Below are 19,323 nucleotides of genomic sequence, written 5' to 3'. Positions count from 1 at the left end.
CTGAAAGCAAGCATGACAAACATCGGGCACTAATTCCTTTCTGACAGTTGAAAAAACTTGGGATGAAGTCCATTTAATTTCCAGTGTGTAATGGACAACATATTTCTATAAAGGTATCTACACAATTGTCCTGCAATCCATATTAGAAAACTGATAGAAAATGTTAAGATTTAAAAATGTTTTTTTTAATGTTGTTAATTAAAGAAACAAATAAATACTAATATCCAAGGCTAAGCAGGAAAATGTGACCTAACAGTTGCCTGCAGAACATGTGTAGTACAACTTCATTTTGTTTGTATAATTTCCTGTGCCACTGAAACTTCACAATGAGATCACATCTAAAAATAAGCAGTTTTCGTTTCCTTTACAAGACAAAAGTTTAAATACAGATACTGACCCTTAAATATGTCACCAAGATTTTAGTGGCAAAATAAGAGGAAAAAGGGTCAAAAGACCTTAAGGCATCACTAAACGGCTGCATAACAGGAATATACCTTGATTACTCTGCTGGTGAAGGCAAGGAATAAGAAGACTGATTTAGTCAGTCCCCACACTTGGCTATTAAAAGTTAACAGCAGTGAGAGTGGCAGAGTTCCAGAAATGGTGATGGAAGTGCAGTTTGCCCAGTGCCCAAGGAGCAGCCAAGCGGCCAGGGTGGCTCAGTCTGTAACACTGAGGCCACTGTGTGTTCTGCCCCGGCCTCCCCTGAGCCCTGGTGTGCTCCTGGGCTCAGCAGGTGGGCAATCCCAGAGAAATGCCTGGAACTGGCTCAACACATCCAGCACTTTTTTTATTGAGTCAAAATATCCTTCACGTGGCATTTGCCACATATCTCCACCTGGAAAGTGGATCCTCTTTGCTCTGGCAACAGCACTGCTTGAATATGTAGCTAGATCCTGCCTTGAGAGCGTAATCCCCTTGTTTGAATGCTTCAGCAAGAGCTGAGCTCAGCCACCTTGGCTGCAAATAGGCACACAAATGGTGTTATTTGAGGCACCTTGTGATCCTATCCGGAGTACAGAAGTCGAGTAGAAGTAAATAAGTAACAACTTCTGAGAGGATTATAAAGTAAAAAAAATAGATATGGAGCAAATTAATCCTGACTTAACTGATTCACACTAAGCCAGAAACAAGCACAGAAAATTAATAAAGTGACTGTTACATGCCAGCTGTTCCATGACAACTTAATTATGTACATTTCACAGAAACAACTTCAACCCAGAAATTAAAATAAAAATATAAAATTCTTCACCAATATAAGGAGACTTCTTTTTTTAAAAAAATTCACTTTTCAAAATGTCATCTATAACCAATGCTCTAAAGAAATGTCTAAAATATTTGGTAATAATAATGTGATACTGATAATTTTTACCCATCTGGGATGTATTAAAGACATTTGCCTCTCTTAATGTATCATTCCACCAGGGTAATAAAATCATTAAGACAAACCCATTGCACATCTTTCCTTGTAATTCATAGTGTTTATTTTTCTAAGATAAGACCGGCAAATGTGCTCCATCTTTTCAATGTTCACACAGAACCACATGAATCTGCTTACTGTACATATTTTTGTTTTGTTTAAGATTTGGACAGAAGGGTAAAGCTATAAGGATTGAAAGGGTTGTCTACACTGGGAAAGAAGGCAAAAGTTCTCAAGGATGTCCAATTGCTAAATGGGTAAGTGATGTAAACAAATTATTCTAGTTTGGTATGATGGTTCATGTGGCTGACAGCAGTGACATGTCTTGTTAAGTGACACTAGGAAACTTCAAATAGCTCAGCAGCAGCAGTAATATGGGGTGCCTGTAGCCTGCTGCCACCCTTCTCTCACTCCATTGACTTGTTGCATGGAGAATAGCAAGAATAAAATTTAATTCAAAGGTATGAAAACCTAAGAAAAAGAACATGTTTGCTTAAAGTTTTGCACCACCTGACATTTTCATTGCTGTTTAATTTTAGCCTACAAATAAGTCCAGTAAGTGCATCACTGTAATGTCTTTAAAAACACTTTAAAAACACCCAGCTTGAGAGAGGTGTTAGGACATCCTCTCAGCAAACACTGTTGTACTTTGGAACAAATTACTGAGTGGTTGGCATTGCTGGGGAAAGACAGCATGAGGAAAAACTAATGCATTATAGTTTTTATGCATGCCAGACTGCACCCTTTTTAGGAAAAGCTTCTCAGTGCTTATGCTACTGGAAGGACACTTTTATTTGAAAAACATCTACTGCTTTCCTCCCAACACTGTAATGTTTGTATGTAATAAGAGGAGGTCACAAAACTGTGAGGCTGGTTATGAGTATAGCTGGTTAAGTTTGGAAGGGAAGGGGAGAGAGAGAGCTCCCTTGTCCAGTTATTTAGTCCCTTCCTTACTGCCTGCCTTTGCCTGCATGCTTCCTGCCCTAAGACAGGTGTCCACTACCCAGCTCTGTGCAGGGAGACACCTCACTGCTCACTTCCTCGTGCTCACCAACCAATCTGGGCCACACTCCTAACACAGATTCAGGAGAGGAATCCTGCTTTTACAAAGCTGGTTTCCACCACCACAGCTTTCCATGCCGTCAGTCACCCTCTTAGAGTCAGCTTCATTAAACACAAAGAGTGGCCCTGCCATATCACAGTGAGAAAAACAGACTGAACTGCCAGAAGCAAAGAGAAGGATACAAACAGAAGCTCCCCAGACACACAGTACTGCTGAGGTTTCCCTCTCTCTTGCTCTTCACATTAAGAATGGCATCGTTTGTGTTGGGGCTCTGGGGTGTGTGTTGCTGTACATGCAGGTAGTCCGCAGAAGCAGTCAGGAGGAGAAGCTGCTGTGCCTGGTGCGCGAGCGAGCAGGACACACGTGTGAGACAGCCGTCATCGTCATTCTCATCCTGGTCTGGGAGGGGATCCCGACCAGCCTGGCCGACAGGCTCTACACGGAGCTCACCGACACCCTGCGCAAGTACGGCACGCTCACCAACCGGCGCTGCGCCCTCAACGAGGAGTAAGTGCAGCAAGGGCTGTGCTCACCAAACCTGCAGCTCCATCTTCAGACCCAGCTCCTCTACTCATGCTGTTACCCTGAAACATCTACAACCTTCCCAGCTGTTTCATGCAGTTTGAAAACCCACAAACTTCGTAGGAAACCCAAAGTAAACACTCTTATAAATAGGGAAAAACATTTTGTCAGAGTTGTGAAGCATCTCAATATATTTAAAAGAAGATATCTCAGCAGGAGCCAGGATAGCTGATACCTCGACATTGAAATAAAAGCTGGGTGCACTAAAGCATACTTGTGTAAGCTGACACAGACTAGCCTGAATTTAAAGAAATTGCACTGTGTGTCTTTCCCATGCCTTTCTGAGAGACAAGAACATTTAGACCACAGCTATCACTGTATGTTACTTTGGCTTCATGGGTAGAGTCGTATTTCAGGCATTATTGCTTAGCCCCTGACAGAGGGCTCCCACATTCCTGCAGGGCTGTCAGCAGAAGCCCATGAGGCACTATGAATATCAGTACCTAACAAGGCACCACACAAACACCCTCACCCAAGCAAAGCCATGTTTCTCACACAAGTGTAGAACCCCCAAACACCCTGCTTTGTAGCCAGGAAATTATTCACTCTGATAAATTCTTCTGTTATGATGTGTATGTCTCCCTCTTGCAATTCTACATTGTTTACTGGTGGAAGATTATCTGCACTGCTGATTCCCTGGAGCACTGGCAGAACGCTGATGGCCACTGCCAGAGCACCACAGGGGGACCTGCCTGCTGCTAACAGCTGTGTTCTCTTATCTTTTAGACGGACTTGTGCATGCCAAGGGCTGGACCCTGAAACTTGTGGTGCTTCATTTTCCTTCGGTTGCTCCTGGAGCATGTACTACAATGGTTGTAAGTTTGCCAGAAGCAAGATTCCAAGAAAGTTTAAGCTGATGGGGGATGACCCAAAAGAGGTTGGTGTCCATTTCTGAAATGAGCTTCATTTGCAAAGAAATGTTTTCTGTGTTCTGTAAATAGAGATACAGTACAAGAGAGCAGGGCCCGAGGCCTCCCTGAGTGCTGTACATGTAGGGTAATTAAATAACTGCCAGTCAAAACCAATTGATTCCAGTCACTGAGCCAGCTGAATCAACTGTCCAAATTCTGACAGCTGGTAAAAGCCCTGAGACTTGAAACCATGTTTGCAGGCTTTCACAATTAGAGGAGAAGGCATGGCCTGAATAATTCTGGCTGCATTAGGCCTGCAACTGAGCATTCCCCGGTGGCACAATGGAAGGTTTACCAGCTAATGGCACATAACACTGCAACTGGGAACCAGAGCAGACTGGTTCAATGGAGACAAACATGATGAAACTCTGAGATGACAATAGGAAGAAGAGGATAGGAAGAAGCATTCTACATACAGTCCTGCCCCACTGAATGTTTCCAGACCAGGCTCTGTGTTACAACAAACTGGTGAATGTTTAAAACGAGCCAGAGTAATAAACATTGACCTTAGCCTGGACACAAGATACCCTGAAGTTATGACTGCAGTGACTCCTGGACACCTCCAGCGAGTCATGTGAAGCTCCAGTGGCCCAGTCTGCTTTCTGGCAAGGATGTGCAGATTTAGTCCCTTGCTTGTGCACTGGCACGCTAGTTTCACTGTATTCTGATGTCTTACACAAATCCAAGCATTACTCTCTCATAATCACAGAGACAGATAATTCCACATCCTACAGCCTGTGCTGAAAAGAGTGCACTGTTTAGAATACCATCATAACTAACATACAGGTTTTCCTGCCCCTGCTCTTCTACAGCACCAAGAACTACAGCTCTCCTCCATAAATGCTGCGGCATAAAGCCTTCTTTATCACAGTCTGCAATCCTAAACTACCTACCTTTCTAAGATGATACCTGGCCAGAGCACACCAGGGCACTCTTCCAACTTGCATTCTTGGATTTGCTTCCTATGGAAGCCAGATTTATGCAGGAAAGAGGGCTTTACCCTCCAGTCCTGGTCCCAAAGTTAGGGACAGCCAAAGCATGCATCCAGACCAGGGATTGGGTTCCATAGCATAGACACAGTTTACAGGCAGCATAAACAGAATCCTCACCAATAAAAACTAGAAAATACACTAACAAATGCTAACCTACAGGCCATACAAAAGCTCCACATTCTGGCAGCAGGCACGAGGTCACAGCAAGATATTTTTTGACAATTTCATGTCAAACCAAACTAGGATATTGTCCCGTACTAGGGAATGCAAACTTTCAACACATCAAATGCATTCCTCTCTGAAACCTGTTTTCTCCCAGCTCTTCACATCTTCCTTCAACACAAAAACTCCTAAAACCAAATATGCCATTCCAGTATGCCACCATTCTGTATGCATTTAAAATTAAAGATATGATAAACTTCATACAAGTGAGGTTTTGAATTTGGGATTCTCATCCTTATATGATGGGAAACAACTCTGGAGTATGTTTTAGACTATTTTTTTTAAATGCTTTATTTTGACAGTGCGCAATTTAGAGAAAAAAGGAAGTGTGGTCATTCCCACCTCATCAATTACTAGACACATCCATTCATTGCTTAAGGATTGGAAAGTTTTTGAAGGCTGCAATATTTAAATATTTTGAAATTTCTACATATAAAAATATTTCAGTATGTCAAAGTGTTGTCATTGTAATGTGCAAAACCCTTAAATTAGCCATATTTACTTGGATCATTCTGATGTTATTTCTCTCAAGCTTTCTGAAGAGTATTATTTTTCCACAACTCCAAAAAGGAAAATAATGAGGATTATCACACTTAGATCTAAAACATATCCACGTTGAAGAATGTGATTTTTCTTAATATAAAACAAATTAGGAGTATAGTATATGGTGTTCTACTGCAGGTTTTCCACTACACTGCTATAACTGCTCCATTCCTTTAAAGGCCTTGGAACAAAGAAATTAAAAGGAGATTCACAACAGTCACTGTCTAAACACCAGTGATACTGGTTCATGTCTTTACACAACAGTCCTTACACACAATTGTGTAAAGACCCCAACTTGTTGGATCCCAGATGTACAGTATGGAAGTGTCATTGAACCCTGTTTCATCTCTAACAGGAAGAAAAACTAGAATCCCATTTGCAGAATCTGTCAACCCTGATGGCACCTACCTACAAGAAGCTTGCACCTGATGCATATAACAACCAGGTATGATGGGGGAAAAAAGGAATATGAGCAGTCATGGAAATAACCTGGTTTTTAACATACTTCCCAATGCTTCAGCCTTGCACGAAACCATCACATACATTTTGTGCTAACATTTCTTTGATATCAGCATGAAGACAAATAGAAATGAACAATTTCACTTGAAATGCTCTCACAAGTAAAACTAGCAGGATTTGGTCCACTAAATAGAATTAACCTTTTCAGCTACATAACATGATAAAATTATTTCACTCTTCAGCTCCAAAATACAAATTTCTTGATTTAGCATGAATTACCATCCAAACCAACAAAGCTGCCGTGTATATGGCATGAAATTGGCAACAGTTTGCACTCAAGTTCTGAAGCCACAGTTTCAGTTCTGCTCTCTCAAGCAGCAGATTTAGTTTTCACCAAAACACCCTTTATAAACATGCTTTTAAAGTGAAGTTCTATATTTTAATACACTCAGTCCTGTGTATGCACCTAAGTGCCTGCACCAGCCTTCTTGCACGAAGGGTTCTGTTCTCAGACACGTTCAGAGCTCTGAAGAGCTTCCCACTGTGGCTATGTCTCATCTACATTTCATTACAACATGTCTTTCAGATAGTTACACCAAAATTTGACAGCACACCACTTGCAAACATGTAACTGTTGACCTTATTTTCGTTGCTCAGGTTTACTACTGTTAGGAACATTCACAGAACTTGAATCCCCAAACTTTCAGCATCTACTGCAAACTGTAACATCACCCTGCTTTCCTATTGACAGCACGGTACAACCAGCAGAAGACAGATTCTCAGCTTTAACAGAAATAATCAATTAACAAAAAACTGTCCATTATTATCTGCTGTAAAATTCACTCCTTTACTGCATATTTAGTAGCAGCTAGACAGGGTAAGCAGACTCAGTGCAGACTTACCCAGTTTCACTTACCTGATCTGACAATGTTTGGAGACTCATTATGGAGAAAACTGTGGCTATGTGCCCACTAGCTGTGGTTATCTGTCCAAATATCTGAGACACATTCTGCAAGAGAAAATAAGAAGAGAAAGAAAAGAAAAATGAGGTGGTGAACAATAAATTGTTTCTTTGCTTGGGCTGCTTTTCTTTTCCCACAAAAATTCACTTAAGAACTTTTCTCCAAGTAAGCTGTGGTGCTGCCCAACATTTGTTGAAAATACATGCTTTTACAAGTTTCAATTTTTACCTTATGTAATAAGGCATGTGTGTAGCTTGGCTTATTTCAGGAGTTTCATGTAGACCTTGTATTTGTGGGGAAACTGTACTTGAGCTACTGCCAGTGGCTTTAAAGGGAGATGATTGAGCTCTAATTTGTATGATATTGTAAAAGGTTCTAAAACCAAAAAAAGCACTAAAACCACATTTCAAATGCCCAGATTTATTCTAATCCAAATCTGGACCACTTCTGGATTACAACCAAGAACTGGAAAAAGATTGCTTCCCAACTGTACCAAACAGAACATTTCAGAGAGCAGCTAAACCCATACAGTTTGATCAGACAATTATAGTCTGGCTAACATTACAGACTGCTCACATTTAATTCCAAAGAAGTTTACACAGTTTTCAAGTGTTTTTTTTCTGCTCTTGTTTTCAGATTCCAGGGAAGTAAACAATCCAGATTTGAAAAATAAATGTCTGTGAGCAAACTAGACATATTTTTAGTGATTTTGAATGAAGACTTGGCAAAACATCTAATTTTACCTTAACTTAAAAAAGGGATCTATTAAGTTCCATTAAGTGTAGATGTTCCGTGCATTCACTTGAAAGGCTCAGGAATTTCAGAAAAGCGTTTTATAAATGTGGTTTCATTTTTAATTTTTGAAATAAAATATGAAACCATCATTTTTCTAAGGCTTTATCTTCCATTACAAAATCCTTTCTTTTTGTGTAAGGTGTGTTAATGCATTTTTGAGTTCTTTGTAAAGCTCCTTAAATGACTGCATGGGTACAAAGTACTGTCTTGACTGAATTCTCTCTCTTTTTAGTCAGGGTGGTTTAGATTTGTACTTAAGCTAATGAAATACACGTTTAGCATGCCAAAATATTACAAATCAAAAAGCAAATTATTATTTTTCATTAAGTCATTCGGGAGTCAGTTTTCTAAAGCCATTTTCCCTTAATAGCTTGGTATACTTCCAGTCTACACAAACATATCACTCTCAGAGTGCCAGTCACGGAAACCATGCACTGCATTTGTCATGTAAAAACACCAACCCCTGGCAGAGTAATACACAAAGAGAAGTATTAGCGACTAATTGCACCATCATGCCAGAGACTGAAGGTACCAGGGAACAAAGCAGCAAGGACTGAAGCATGGATACAAACCAGCCATCTAACTGCTGTAGTTTATTTGCTTTCAAGATGTGTTTGTTGTCACCTCCAAGGCATGAGGGAGACCTGCCCTTTGTCACAGCAGAGCATTCCTTGCGCACTCGTGGAGCACGCAGTGAATCCTGTCCTGTCTCTGCAGATCGAGTACGAACACAGAGCCCCCGAGTGCCGCCTGGGGCTGAAGGAAGGTCGCCCATTCTCAGGGGTCACTGCCTGTCTCGACTTCTGTGCTCATGCTCACAGAGACTTGCACAATATGCAAAACGGGAGTACTCTGGTAAGTCTGGGATGTGTAGCAGCCTCCTCACTCCAGCACTCAGCTCCTGACTTTCATTCATTATCTCCTCTCTGTTTAAACTTGTACTGCATAATGCAGATCAGTAAAAAAAAAAAACCATTAGGCAGTAACTGAGCTAAGTTAGTACCCCCTACACATTTTTCTTTCAAATGAATGAGACTTACAGTGTATTAAAGAAAGGTTTAACGCAGACCTGGTAGAAGAGAAACTGTGGAGACAATGGACAGAAGGTCCCAGCAGCACTGAAATGCCTGTTTCAGTGTTCCTGGCACAAAACAGTTCATATTTATCCTCCTGAAATCCTTCTTTTTCTAACAACTTTGGATTATATCTTCTAATAAAATAAAAGTAGAAACAAATAACTTCTTTCTGAGAGAGTTTTGGAAAATTTGGATTTTATTCCTGCTTTGGATGAGCAGAAAGTCTGCTAGTCCATGTACCCTTGACTCTCCTCAGTTCTGATTTCTGGTAGGTACAGCAGAAGTTCTGTAGAAGATACTAGAAAAGCAAGCTGGTTTTGAATGTGTATTGGATTATTTCTGTAACAAAACAGTGGGGCCAAACTTAGGAAAGAATACTCTTAAGGCTGTAATTAGAAGCAGCTCCCTAGATTCACAGTGCAGCTCTTACTATGACCAAAGAGAGTATCTGCCTTTTTAACGCAAACTGAATTTTTCCTGTTTCCGGGGTCTGACTTAACTCAGAAGTTAATCACCCCTAATGTACATTTCCAGCTGAGCTTTCTTCCCAAAGCTGGGACAATTATTTTGCTGCAGAATACATCCCTATCAGCACCTTTTTCCACAAAGATCCTCCCAATACCTGTTCTAGCTAGAACTAATACAACAGGCTTGCTGCAGTAACTCCCCTAAATCTTGTTATTAACATTACAGTTGCACTGTGAAGGGGTGTGAAGTACAACACCAGTGTGCTATATTGCACACTCTCTCTAATAGGTAGCTACCTCGTGTATTGTAGTGAGAGAATCTTCAGGTGAGTACCAAGTCCCAGATTCCACTGCTTTAGCTCTCTAGCCATGGTACAATGGATCACAGAGTTTATTTCACATGAGGGTAATCCCTAACTCTACTGTTAATTTCAGCACAAGTAAAAGAAATAGATATCTATACACCTTCTGTTTCTTTTAACACTGTCCAACAAAGTAATGGAAGAAATTACATTTGCAGGCTTGTTGTGATATGCAAAAATTGCACAGAAACTCACAGTTTACAAAGAGATTGCCAGATGCCAGTGCTGACAGTGTCAGGGCACAATGCAGAGGTAGAGTTTCAGATCTCTAATACACTTTCCTAACAGGTTTGCACACTGACTAGAGAAGACAATCGTGAAATTGGCCAAACACCAGAAGATGAGCAGCTCCACGTGCTCCCGTTATACAAAGTCTCTGATGTGGATGAGTTTGGAAGCACTGAGGGCCAGGAGGAGAAGAAGAGGAATGGCAGCATCCAGGTCCTTACGTCCTTTCGACGAAAAGTACGGATGTTAGCAGAGCCCGTGAAGACCTGTCGGCAAAGGAAGCTGGAAGCAAAGAAAGCAGCTGCAGAAAAGCTTGCCTCCTTGGAGAATGGGTCTAGCAAAGCTGAGAGAGAGAAGTCTGCTGCAGCACGCAGCAAGCAAGGCACCTCTGAAGCAGCGGGTCACGCAAAGCAGCTGGCAGGTAAACACAGGAATCTGAGTGGGGTCAGCAGTGGTAAGCATCCTACAAATCAGGGCCAGTTATAATCAGCCTCAAGAAAACCATTATTTTCAGCCCAAGAATGTAATGAAGTAAAAAGTAAAAAAAAAAAAGAGATTTCTTGAAAGCGAAGATCAATATTACATAAATACTAGAGTGCCAAATGTGGTACAACTCCAGAGAAGAAAAAATAAAAAAAAAAGTTGCAATGAGAAATCCTTTACTGTTGGATAGTTAACACTTGTAGAAATCTAGAAACAAACTCTGCTTGCCATCCAGCATATAGTAAAGTTATCTTTAAAGGACTAGTAGTGCTAGAAGCCATGAAGAGAAGTTGTGGTGCTGCTGCCAAAGAATGACCTACACATCACTCAATGTCTGCTACTGTTACAGAGCACCTCCTGATTTCAGGAGATACAAGCATAACCTCTTTACCACTATTTAAACTCTCTGCCTCAAGACCAAAAGCAAAGCAGGCTTTCCATAGTGGAGTAAGAGTTTATGGCAGTTCTCAGCAGCAGATTTGAGAGTCCTGAGCAAAGGAGTTATCAGACCTATTTTATTGTTGCAGCAGTTTTCCTAGAGAGGAAAAAAGTGATACATCTAGGGCCATCCAGAAGGTCACTGAAATACCTATGAATAGAAGTCAGCTATGCCATGACCCAGGCAAGGGCTGTGACCATTAAATGACGCCATTGCACTTCAATGAATGTTATTTTTGCTCTCATGTCTTCAGTTAATCTCACTTATTACTGCGCTGCTCTGTCTACCAGTGAATGTTGGTTTTAACATACTGCTAGGGACATTTCTTGGAGTCAGTTCTATTCATGTAGATGAGAAGAATTATTTATTCTTGGGGAAAAGAAAGTCACTTTGTGCACGGCTGTTTGGGAGCACTTTGAGGCTCCATTTCATGGGCTACTTAAAAGACGATTCAACTCTTTGGATTTTGTGCATGTGACTCTGAACAGACTGCACTGTCCTCTTTTCCCCACTGCCACTAGCATCTGATCTTGTTGGACACATGCCAAAAAGGAAGAGTAGCCTTAGTATTTATTCAGCTTCTTAAAGGATGGTGTTTGAGATATGAGAAAGGGAGCATCTGTTAATGAATCTACTTTTCTTAGAAATTTCATATAAAGTATGTAATTTGTTGGGTGGTTGGTTGGTTTGGGGCCTTTTTTTAAGAAGCCTGTTTGTTGTGTGGTTGTTTGTTTTTTCCTTTTTACATCTACAGATCTTTTACGTCTTTCAGGACCAGCCACACAACAACAGCAGCAGCAGCAGCCGCAGCAACATCCACAGCGCTCTCTCCCTAACAACCCTCAATCAAATCCCATTAACTCTTACTCGGGTTCAGGTTCTGCAAATCTCTATGGAAGGTTGCCTAATCCAGCCAATGCTTATCCAAACTCTTCGTACACTTCAGATCCATATGGAGGGTCCAATGCCGTGAACCTCTATCCAACCTCATCACAGTCTGCGGGGTCTTATTTGAATTCTTCCAGTCCCATGAACCCTTATTCAGGATCTTTAAGTCAAAATAACCAATATCCCCCCTACCAATGCAATGGAAACATAGCTATGGACAACTACCCCTCTTACTTGGGCTCCTACTCTTCCCAGCATCAGCACATGGACTTGTATAGTTGCCAGAGCCAAGACCATATGTCTAAACTAAGTCTACCACCCATTCAAACATTATACCAGCATAGGTTTGGGAATAACCAGAGTTTTGGTCCCAAGTACTTGAATTATGGAAACCAAAATATGCAGGTAGACTCCTTCAGTAATTGCACCATAAGACCAAATTTACACCACGTAGGGTCATTTTCCTCTTACTCAACCCATGAGGCCAATGGCCATTTTATGGAGGTTGCCTCAAGATTAAAATCTAATCTGAGTAATCCAAGCATGGATTATGCCTCCATGAGTAAAACAGGTGAACATCATCACATGCAACCCCCTCCACATTTATCACATGACTACCATTCTGCTCCAACAATGTTTAGTGGTCCCCCTAATTCACTGCATCTCCAAAATAAGGATAATGAAATTATTTCACATGCAGTTAATGGTTTGTCTAACATGCTTCCAGGTCAAAACCATGACAGGACTACTCCCCAGGGTGGTTTAGATAAAACTGACGTGCTGAATCCAGAAAAAGCAGAGGATCCCGATGAAGTCTGGTCAGATAGTGAGCAGAACTTTCTGGATCCAGAAATTGGAGGAGTGGCAGTTGCTCCATCTCATGGGTCAATTCTCATAGAGTGTGCAAAACGCGAGCTCCACGCAACGACTCCCTTAAAAAATCCCAACAGGAACCATCCCACCAGAATATCCCTTGTATTTTACCAGCACAAGAGCATGAATGAGCCAAAACATGGTCTGGCTCTGTGGGAGGCGAAGATGGCTGAGAAAGCAAGAGAGAAAGAAGAGGAATGCGAGAAGTACGGCCCAGACTACGTGCCTCAGAAATCCTACGGCAAAAAAGCCAAGCGGGAGCCCGCGGAGCCCCACGAGCCCTCTGAGCCAACGTACCTGCGCTTCATCAAGTCCCTGGCACAAAGGACACTGTCGGTCACCACGGACTCCACCGTCACCACATCTCCATATGCCTTTACACGGGTTACAGGGCCTTACAACAGATATATCTGACACCTTGGCTGGTTACCTCATTTGAAAAAACACCTTGTGGCTAGGGTAGTGGTGCTTTAGGTTTCGTGGAAGGCAAGGGTGGAGAAGAAAACAGTGTTTTTACAGAGCTCATCGGTGGAAAAAGCCTCGGCACACCAGCAAAAAGAGGTAAATCTCACTAGAGCACTTGTTTTCCACTGATTTTTAAGTGGTCACAGATGGCACGTAGGAAACAGACCAAAGCATCCTATGCAAAAAAAAAAAAATTACAAACAGAAGAAGAAAATAAAAGGAAAGAAAAAAGGAGAGAACACAACAAAAAAGTGTTTCACAATTTACATTGGAAAACACTGGCTCTATTACTGAAAGAGATAATCTGCAAATGGATTTTTTTTTCTTACAGTTTTTCACATCTGTGGTCACTTTTAATGTCATCAAGTTTGCATAGTCATGGAACAGGAGCAAAAACAACCCTACAAAAGAATAATACTGTAGTATTACAACTGCAGGAATCTTAAAATAACATCTGGTGCTGAATCTATGATGTACTGAAATACTGGAATTATGGCTTTTTAACATGCAGTTTTTACTGTAATCTTAATAGTATTTTGATTTTATTTAATGAAGTAGATAAGACAACAAAACACTGAATTTGTTTGAATATTCTAAAACCATGGTGCTATCAAAGAGAATGGTGTCTTTATTTTATCAGTGAAACAGTTAATGCCTTTATAACAAAATGTCAATGATGTAGTCAAATGTTCTTCAGCAACAGGGAGGACCTTTTCATTCATGTATGTATTGAAGTTACCTGGTGTTAAAATAAGCTTACTTTTTAACATATGGGAATTACAAAGACCTCTGGATTTTGCTCATCCAGTCAAGTCCTAGAAAAGGACAATAAAATAGAGAGATATTTTTTTTTAAATAGTGTTTCAAAAGCACTTTGTCTACCTAAGCTTGGCAACTTGAACAATGCTAAGGTACTAAGACATTAAAAAAAAAAAAAAAAAGAAGAGTTTACTTTGATTTTAAAATGCAAAGATAATTTTTTTAAACTAAAAAAGCTTTTAAATACTTTTGGTTTAGCCATGCATCAGCTAGTGGGCTACATATCCATTTTTAATACAGTCAGTTATGGTAAATATGGGGCTTACTGGATATAAGGGAATACTTTAGTACACAAAACACATTTTTTTCTGGTGCTCATCTCACACAGCTATACTGTAAACTGTTTTCTACAATTATTATGACAAGTTCATTGCTCAAATATGTACAGTTTTAAGGAAAGAATTTTATATTAACCACAAGTAATAATTAGCAGCATGCAACAGACTACACCTAGTTAGCTTGGGCTTCTGCTGTTTCTAGAGATCTGTGCGCTCCCACTATGGAATGGCAGAACTGCTTTTGTGTTGATAATTATGTACATTGTGGTGCAAGTCATTTCTTGGTGCAAGTGGCCTCTTTTCCAGAAAGACTGAGCAGACCGATGCCTACACAAGATGAATGAAACAGGGTTAGTTCTGTGTGATTCCGTTGATTCATAGAAAAAAAAAATAGGCAGCTGGCTTGCTGTGGTGGTTTTAAATCATTAATTTCTATTAAAAAAATTTAAAAAGCAGGAGAGTTGTATAGTAAATTAAATTGTAAACAAAACTTTTTTTAACACAATGCTTTAGTATTTTAGTACTGTAAAAATATTAAATCTATATATATTTGGGTTTTGAGCTGAATTCACATCATGGTGCTACTCAGCCTGCTACAAATATATCATAATGTGAGCTAAAAATACATTAAAAGGTTTGAGTGATGTTCCTACTTGTCATATACCTCAACACTAGTTTGGCAATAGGATATTGAACTGAGTGTGAAAGTTTATATATTGTATACCATCTTTTTCCCCCAACAGCCTTTGAAAAAAACAAACAAAAAAAAAACCTAAACAAAAAATTCTCAATACTTGACATTTTAGCAAGTATAACTTGAACTTCAACCTTTTTTTTTTTTTTTGTTCTAAAAATTCAGGGATATTTCAGCTCATGTTCTCCTATGCCAACGTGTCACCTGTGTGTATGTAAAGCTGTTGTAGGTTAAATATATTATTCTTGGGTTTTTTGTTTTTGTTTTGTTTCTTTTTTTCAGGGATTTAATGTTTTTCTTTTGAATCCCTTCTCTTATTTTTCTTGTATATGTATTGTGTAACTAAAACTAATTTTGTAAATTTGTTAGCTCTTTTTATTGTAACAGAAGTGTTTAAGAGATTTAGAATGTTTTGACTCTTTCAAATGATTAAACAAAAAGAAAGTAGAATGCACTGAGCTGATTAAAGGGAAAAATGTAAGGCAGGGGTTTGGCAAGTGACTGTTTGCTAGAGTTGTTCAAGTCACTCTCTAAACAAGGCTTCTTGGATACTGTAATGAATAAAATAAAATATAAAAAGGTACACTCAGTACAAGGGCTTCCCTAAACATGCAAACCTCCATGTCCCAGCTATATCTTGTGCAATATACTGTAAGATTATGTTTGGTCAAGAGAAATTCTATACAACAGAATCACAACCTAACTCAAGAAAATCAAAGGAGGCCTTTGGGTTTAATGGTCAAATATTTATTACGGCAATTTTGGGTTTTCTCAGTCTGTGACTTTATCCACTCATTGAAACAAAAGTTTTGCCTTTTTGGGAAAAAAAAATGATGGTTCTATGTCAGATTAAGTAAATCATTATATATCTTCATCTTTTAGTGATTTTTTTTTTAATCCTATCTAATTCATGTAATCCATAGTAGATGTTTGGTTAATATGCCATGCACCGTCATTTGCCAAACTGCTGGCAGCAGGAGCAGGAAGCTTAGTTGGAGAATCAGTTTTGTATTGTAAATACCTGAGCTGTAATTTTTGGTGTACAGAACCCTGCCTCAGTTGGAACGAATGACAAAGCAGACAGAGTTGCTTGTATAGGATTATCAGGTCGATTATAGCCATACTTGAAGATGCTTCTGAGAGTTGTCAACTTTACTTGAATGAATTTTTCATCTTGATTGACGCACAGCAGTATAAAGTTCACTTCTAACGCTAGTGGTTAACTTGTGTAGGAAACTTTAGCAGTTTGACACTAAGGTAATGAACTTCTGTGTGCATTTTCTATGCTTATGTTCTACCTTTTTTTTTTACTTTAGTTTCATTCATTTTCATGAGATGTTTGGTATGTCTATAAAAAGAATCCAAGGATGGTTATAAATACTGTAAGTATTGTAATGTAATGCAGGTTATTTGAAAGCTGTTTATTATTATATCATTCCTGATAACGCTGAGATGTGGGTGTTTTTAATAAAATTTATATTTATTTAATGCACTCTGTCTTGCAGAAACTTGTCTTTCCTTGTCATTTTTATCAGCTGACAACAAACAGGCATAACGCTCAAAGTGCATCACTAGGGACTTCAAAACAGGAAGCCTAGACATCACATTTATTCCTAGTTCTTCTTTGACTTTTACCTCCAACAGGTTGGGACACAGGCTGCTGAGGCCAGGCTACTGCTCCATAAAATCTCTATTTACAGGGAAGGAGGGAGGCATTTTTATGGGCAGGAAGAGACAGTAGAGCTTCACTGCAGTTTTTCCATTGGTCTTTGTGTACACAAATGAATATGGCATATTCACTGCGCCAGCACCTTCACTGCTCAAGTAACAGCCACAAACGCACACCTAGCAGAGGCAGGACAAGGGGGAGACTCTAAGCATTCATTTATTTGTTTGGGGTATTCAGCTGTACTTGGTTAAGCATTCTTCTACTTTATTGGAAAATTATTGTAAATAAAGTACAAGTAGTTTGTAGTATAAAAATCACTCAAATCACTCCCAAATGGTGGGAGGCTCCAACAAATAGTATTGTGCCAGGGGAGGACTAGATTGGATGTTAGGAAAAATTTTGTCACCAAGAGAGTTATAAGATTGGAAAAGGCTGTCCAGGGAAGTGGTTGAGTCACCATCCCTGGAGCTACTCAAAAGACCTGTACACATGGCACCTGGGGACAGGGTTTAGTGGTGGACTTGGCAGTGTAAGTTTACAGTTGGACTTAAAGACCTTAAGCGACTTTTCCAACCTAAATTATTCTGTGACCAAGAAAAACCTCACAATCATTAAAGCCAAAACCCTCAGGTATAATCTAAAATCACTCACAATCTAGAGAAAAGCAGAAGCAGTAAGAAAGTGGGTCTGAATCAATACCAGGACATACATTCTTGGAGACATCAGACAAAACCTTGCTCTCCTAGTCCCTTTGTTTAACTTCAGGGGATATCAGGACTTCTGAAACAGCCTACTCTGTGGGAGAAGACACAAATTGCTCTCTCCACAGTTGCAAAATGTTTCTGTGACAATAACAAGAATTCTCAAGCTTCCTTTTTTGAGAGCCTGAGTTTGTTATCAGCACTGGTCCCCCCATCTGTTGGGTTTTTGTGGTTGAGATGACCCTTGAGGTATTAGAAAGTCTTTTTTTCCCAGCCCTGCAACTGAAGAAGTTGAGATTTGTCGATTCTGCTTTTCAAGGTTGTTTATTTTTTTCTTATCTATTACATTCTTTCTCTGACCTGCTGAGATCTGTCCAGTGGGTCAGGTTGTGGCACAGTGACTGCCTTTGTGGTGGTGTTAACTTTTTCTATTATGAACTACATGTACTTTATTTACAATAATTTCCAATACCTATCACTTATGTTAGACAGTCTGTCTCTACTTTAAACCAATCAAAAAGTGTCACCATCCTAGCAGAAGAGGGAGGACAAGAAGAAGGAGAAGAAGGACAGGACATGCCCAGATGCCTCCATCTTGCTTCTTGGACCCCCATTCTAAAACCCCAAAACTCTACTTTTTCACCCTGTGACAAATTAACTATCATTTTACTCAAACTCTTGTGGTTTGTAAATCTTCACACAAAGTTGGTAATTGTTTCCACAGACTAAAATCGAAGGCACAGGTGTTTTTGATTCCATGCCAAGGTCCCTGAGCCCCTTGCCAGGGTCTCGAATCACCCAGAGCAGTCAGAGGAATGTCCTGAGTCCCGACACCCATCCATCAACTCCACACACCTTGGAAAGCCCCCCTGCTACACACATTCAGATCATTCAGTGTCTTGGGAACACAGTGATTTAACACTCCACAGTCTGTAATGTTCCTCCCAGCTCTCAGATGGGAGTGTCTTGAGGCAAGCTAGCGCCCTGCAGCAGCCAAGTGCTGCCCTTTCCTGTGCACAGGTGCATGTTCCTGCATCAGCCAGCTGAACAGATGGATGCACTGGCTTTAACAGAGCTCTCTCAGCCCTTTAGCCTTCCCTGGCAAAGAATCCTGCCATTAATGAACACCCCCACTTGTGTCTTTCAGCATAATTTCTTCAGCGCATTTTCAGAGCTCTCATTCCAGAGGGGCTAACATAGCACAATGTGCTCATAGCCAAGACCCAGAGAAGTCAAACCAGACCTTCCCAGGACACTTCTCCCAGGAACACAGGCTCTTCCTGAGACTTGGGCAGTGTGCTGCTGTGCCTCAGGGGGCCATGACCTCTCACCATCACCACCCAAACCACTGGCTGTAGCCCCCATACAGTGGTTACAACTGGGAATGCCCAACTGAGCATCCAAATAACTTCTGCCTCACCTTTTCTCTTCACTTCCCTATCTGTTCTGTCATTTCCCACCTTTTGACTCTCACAGAGAGGACAATACAGCTTTTTTATGGGAATGACTGGAAAGCCTGTGGTGAGAAGCCAAACCAGGGTAAACAAACCCCAAGCAAAAATTAAGAGCAGCAGGTAATGATGCTCTTATGGAAAAGAGCATCCAAAATATATGGAAAATTATCCAACACAAAAAGGATGTGAGGAAAAGCACAACAGATTTCTGTTGGAGAAGCAAAACAACTTATAGAAGACAGGGATTAACTCGTGGGCAATGGTAGTGTTGCTATATGCACATTTTCAACACACTTTCAAATAGGAAATGTTTTAGAAAAGCTCAAATCTTTTCACTCAAGTAAAGCTCCAAGCAGAGGAACAAGACCCTGGTTTTAAACATGAACCCTGTGGTTTATCCTGTCTGCAAAACAGAGCCTATAGAAATGCACATTCTCTTGCCTTTAGGCTGTTCCCAAGAGCAAGGCCCTGCCAGCAG

At 40.3% G+C, this 19,323-nt stretch overlaps 1 protein-coding gene across 2 annotated transcripts in view; it reads left to right on the top strand.

Annotated features, from left to right (window-relative positions):
* TET2 (tet methylcytosine dioxygenase 2) overlaps window positions 1–16,513 on the top strand; it is a 71,078-nt gene extending 54,565 nt beyond the window's left edge. Inside the window, exons 4-10 of one of the 2 annotated variants that reach the window (XM_077177175.1) lie at window positions 1,584–1,677; window positions 2,782–2,990; window positions 3,792–3,942; window positions 6,089–6,178; window positions 8,667–8,804; window positions 10,143–10,503; window positions 11,777–16,513. In XM_077177175.1, the coding sequence (XP_077033290.1) occupies window positions 1,584–1,677; window positions 2,782–2,990; window positions 3,792–3,942; window positions 6,089–6,178; window positions 8,667–8,804; window positions 10,143–10,503; window positions 11,777–13,179 (2,446 nt within the window). In that variant the 3' untranslated portion in view covers window positions 13,180–16,513. Of the gene's footprint in view, window positions 1–1,583; window positions 1,678–2,781; window positions 2,991–3,791; window positions 3,943–6,088; window positions 6,179–8,666; window positions 8,805–10,142; window positions 10,504–11,758 lie in introns of both variants that reach the window. The other variant, XM_054633809.2, reaches the window with a different exon arrangement.
* The last annotated feature ends 2,810 nt before the right edge of the window (window positions 16,514–19,323 follow it).

The sequence above is a fragment of the Agelaius phoeniceus genome, chromosome 4, assembly GCF_051311805.1.
Source record: "Agelaius phoeniceus isolate bAgePho1 chromosome 4, bAgePho1.hap1, whole genome shotgun sequence".
NCBI lineage: Eukaryota > Metazoa > Chordata > Aves > Passeriformes > Icteridae > Agelaius > Agelaius phoeniceus.
Note: the sequence above shows the minus strand (reverse complement) of the source record. Positions and strands in the feature narration are given on the sequence as shown.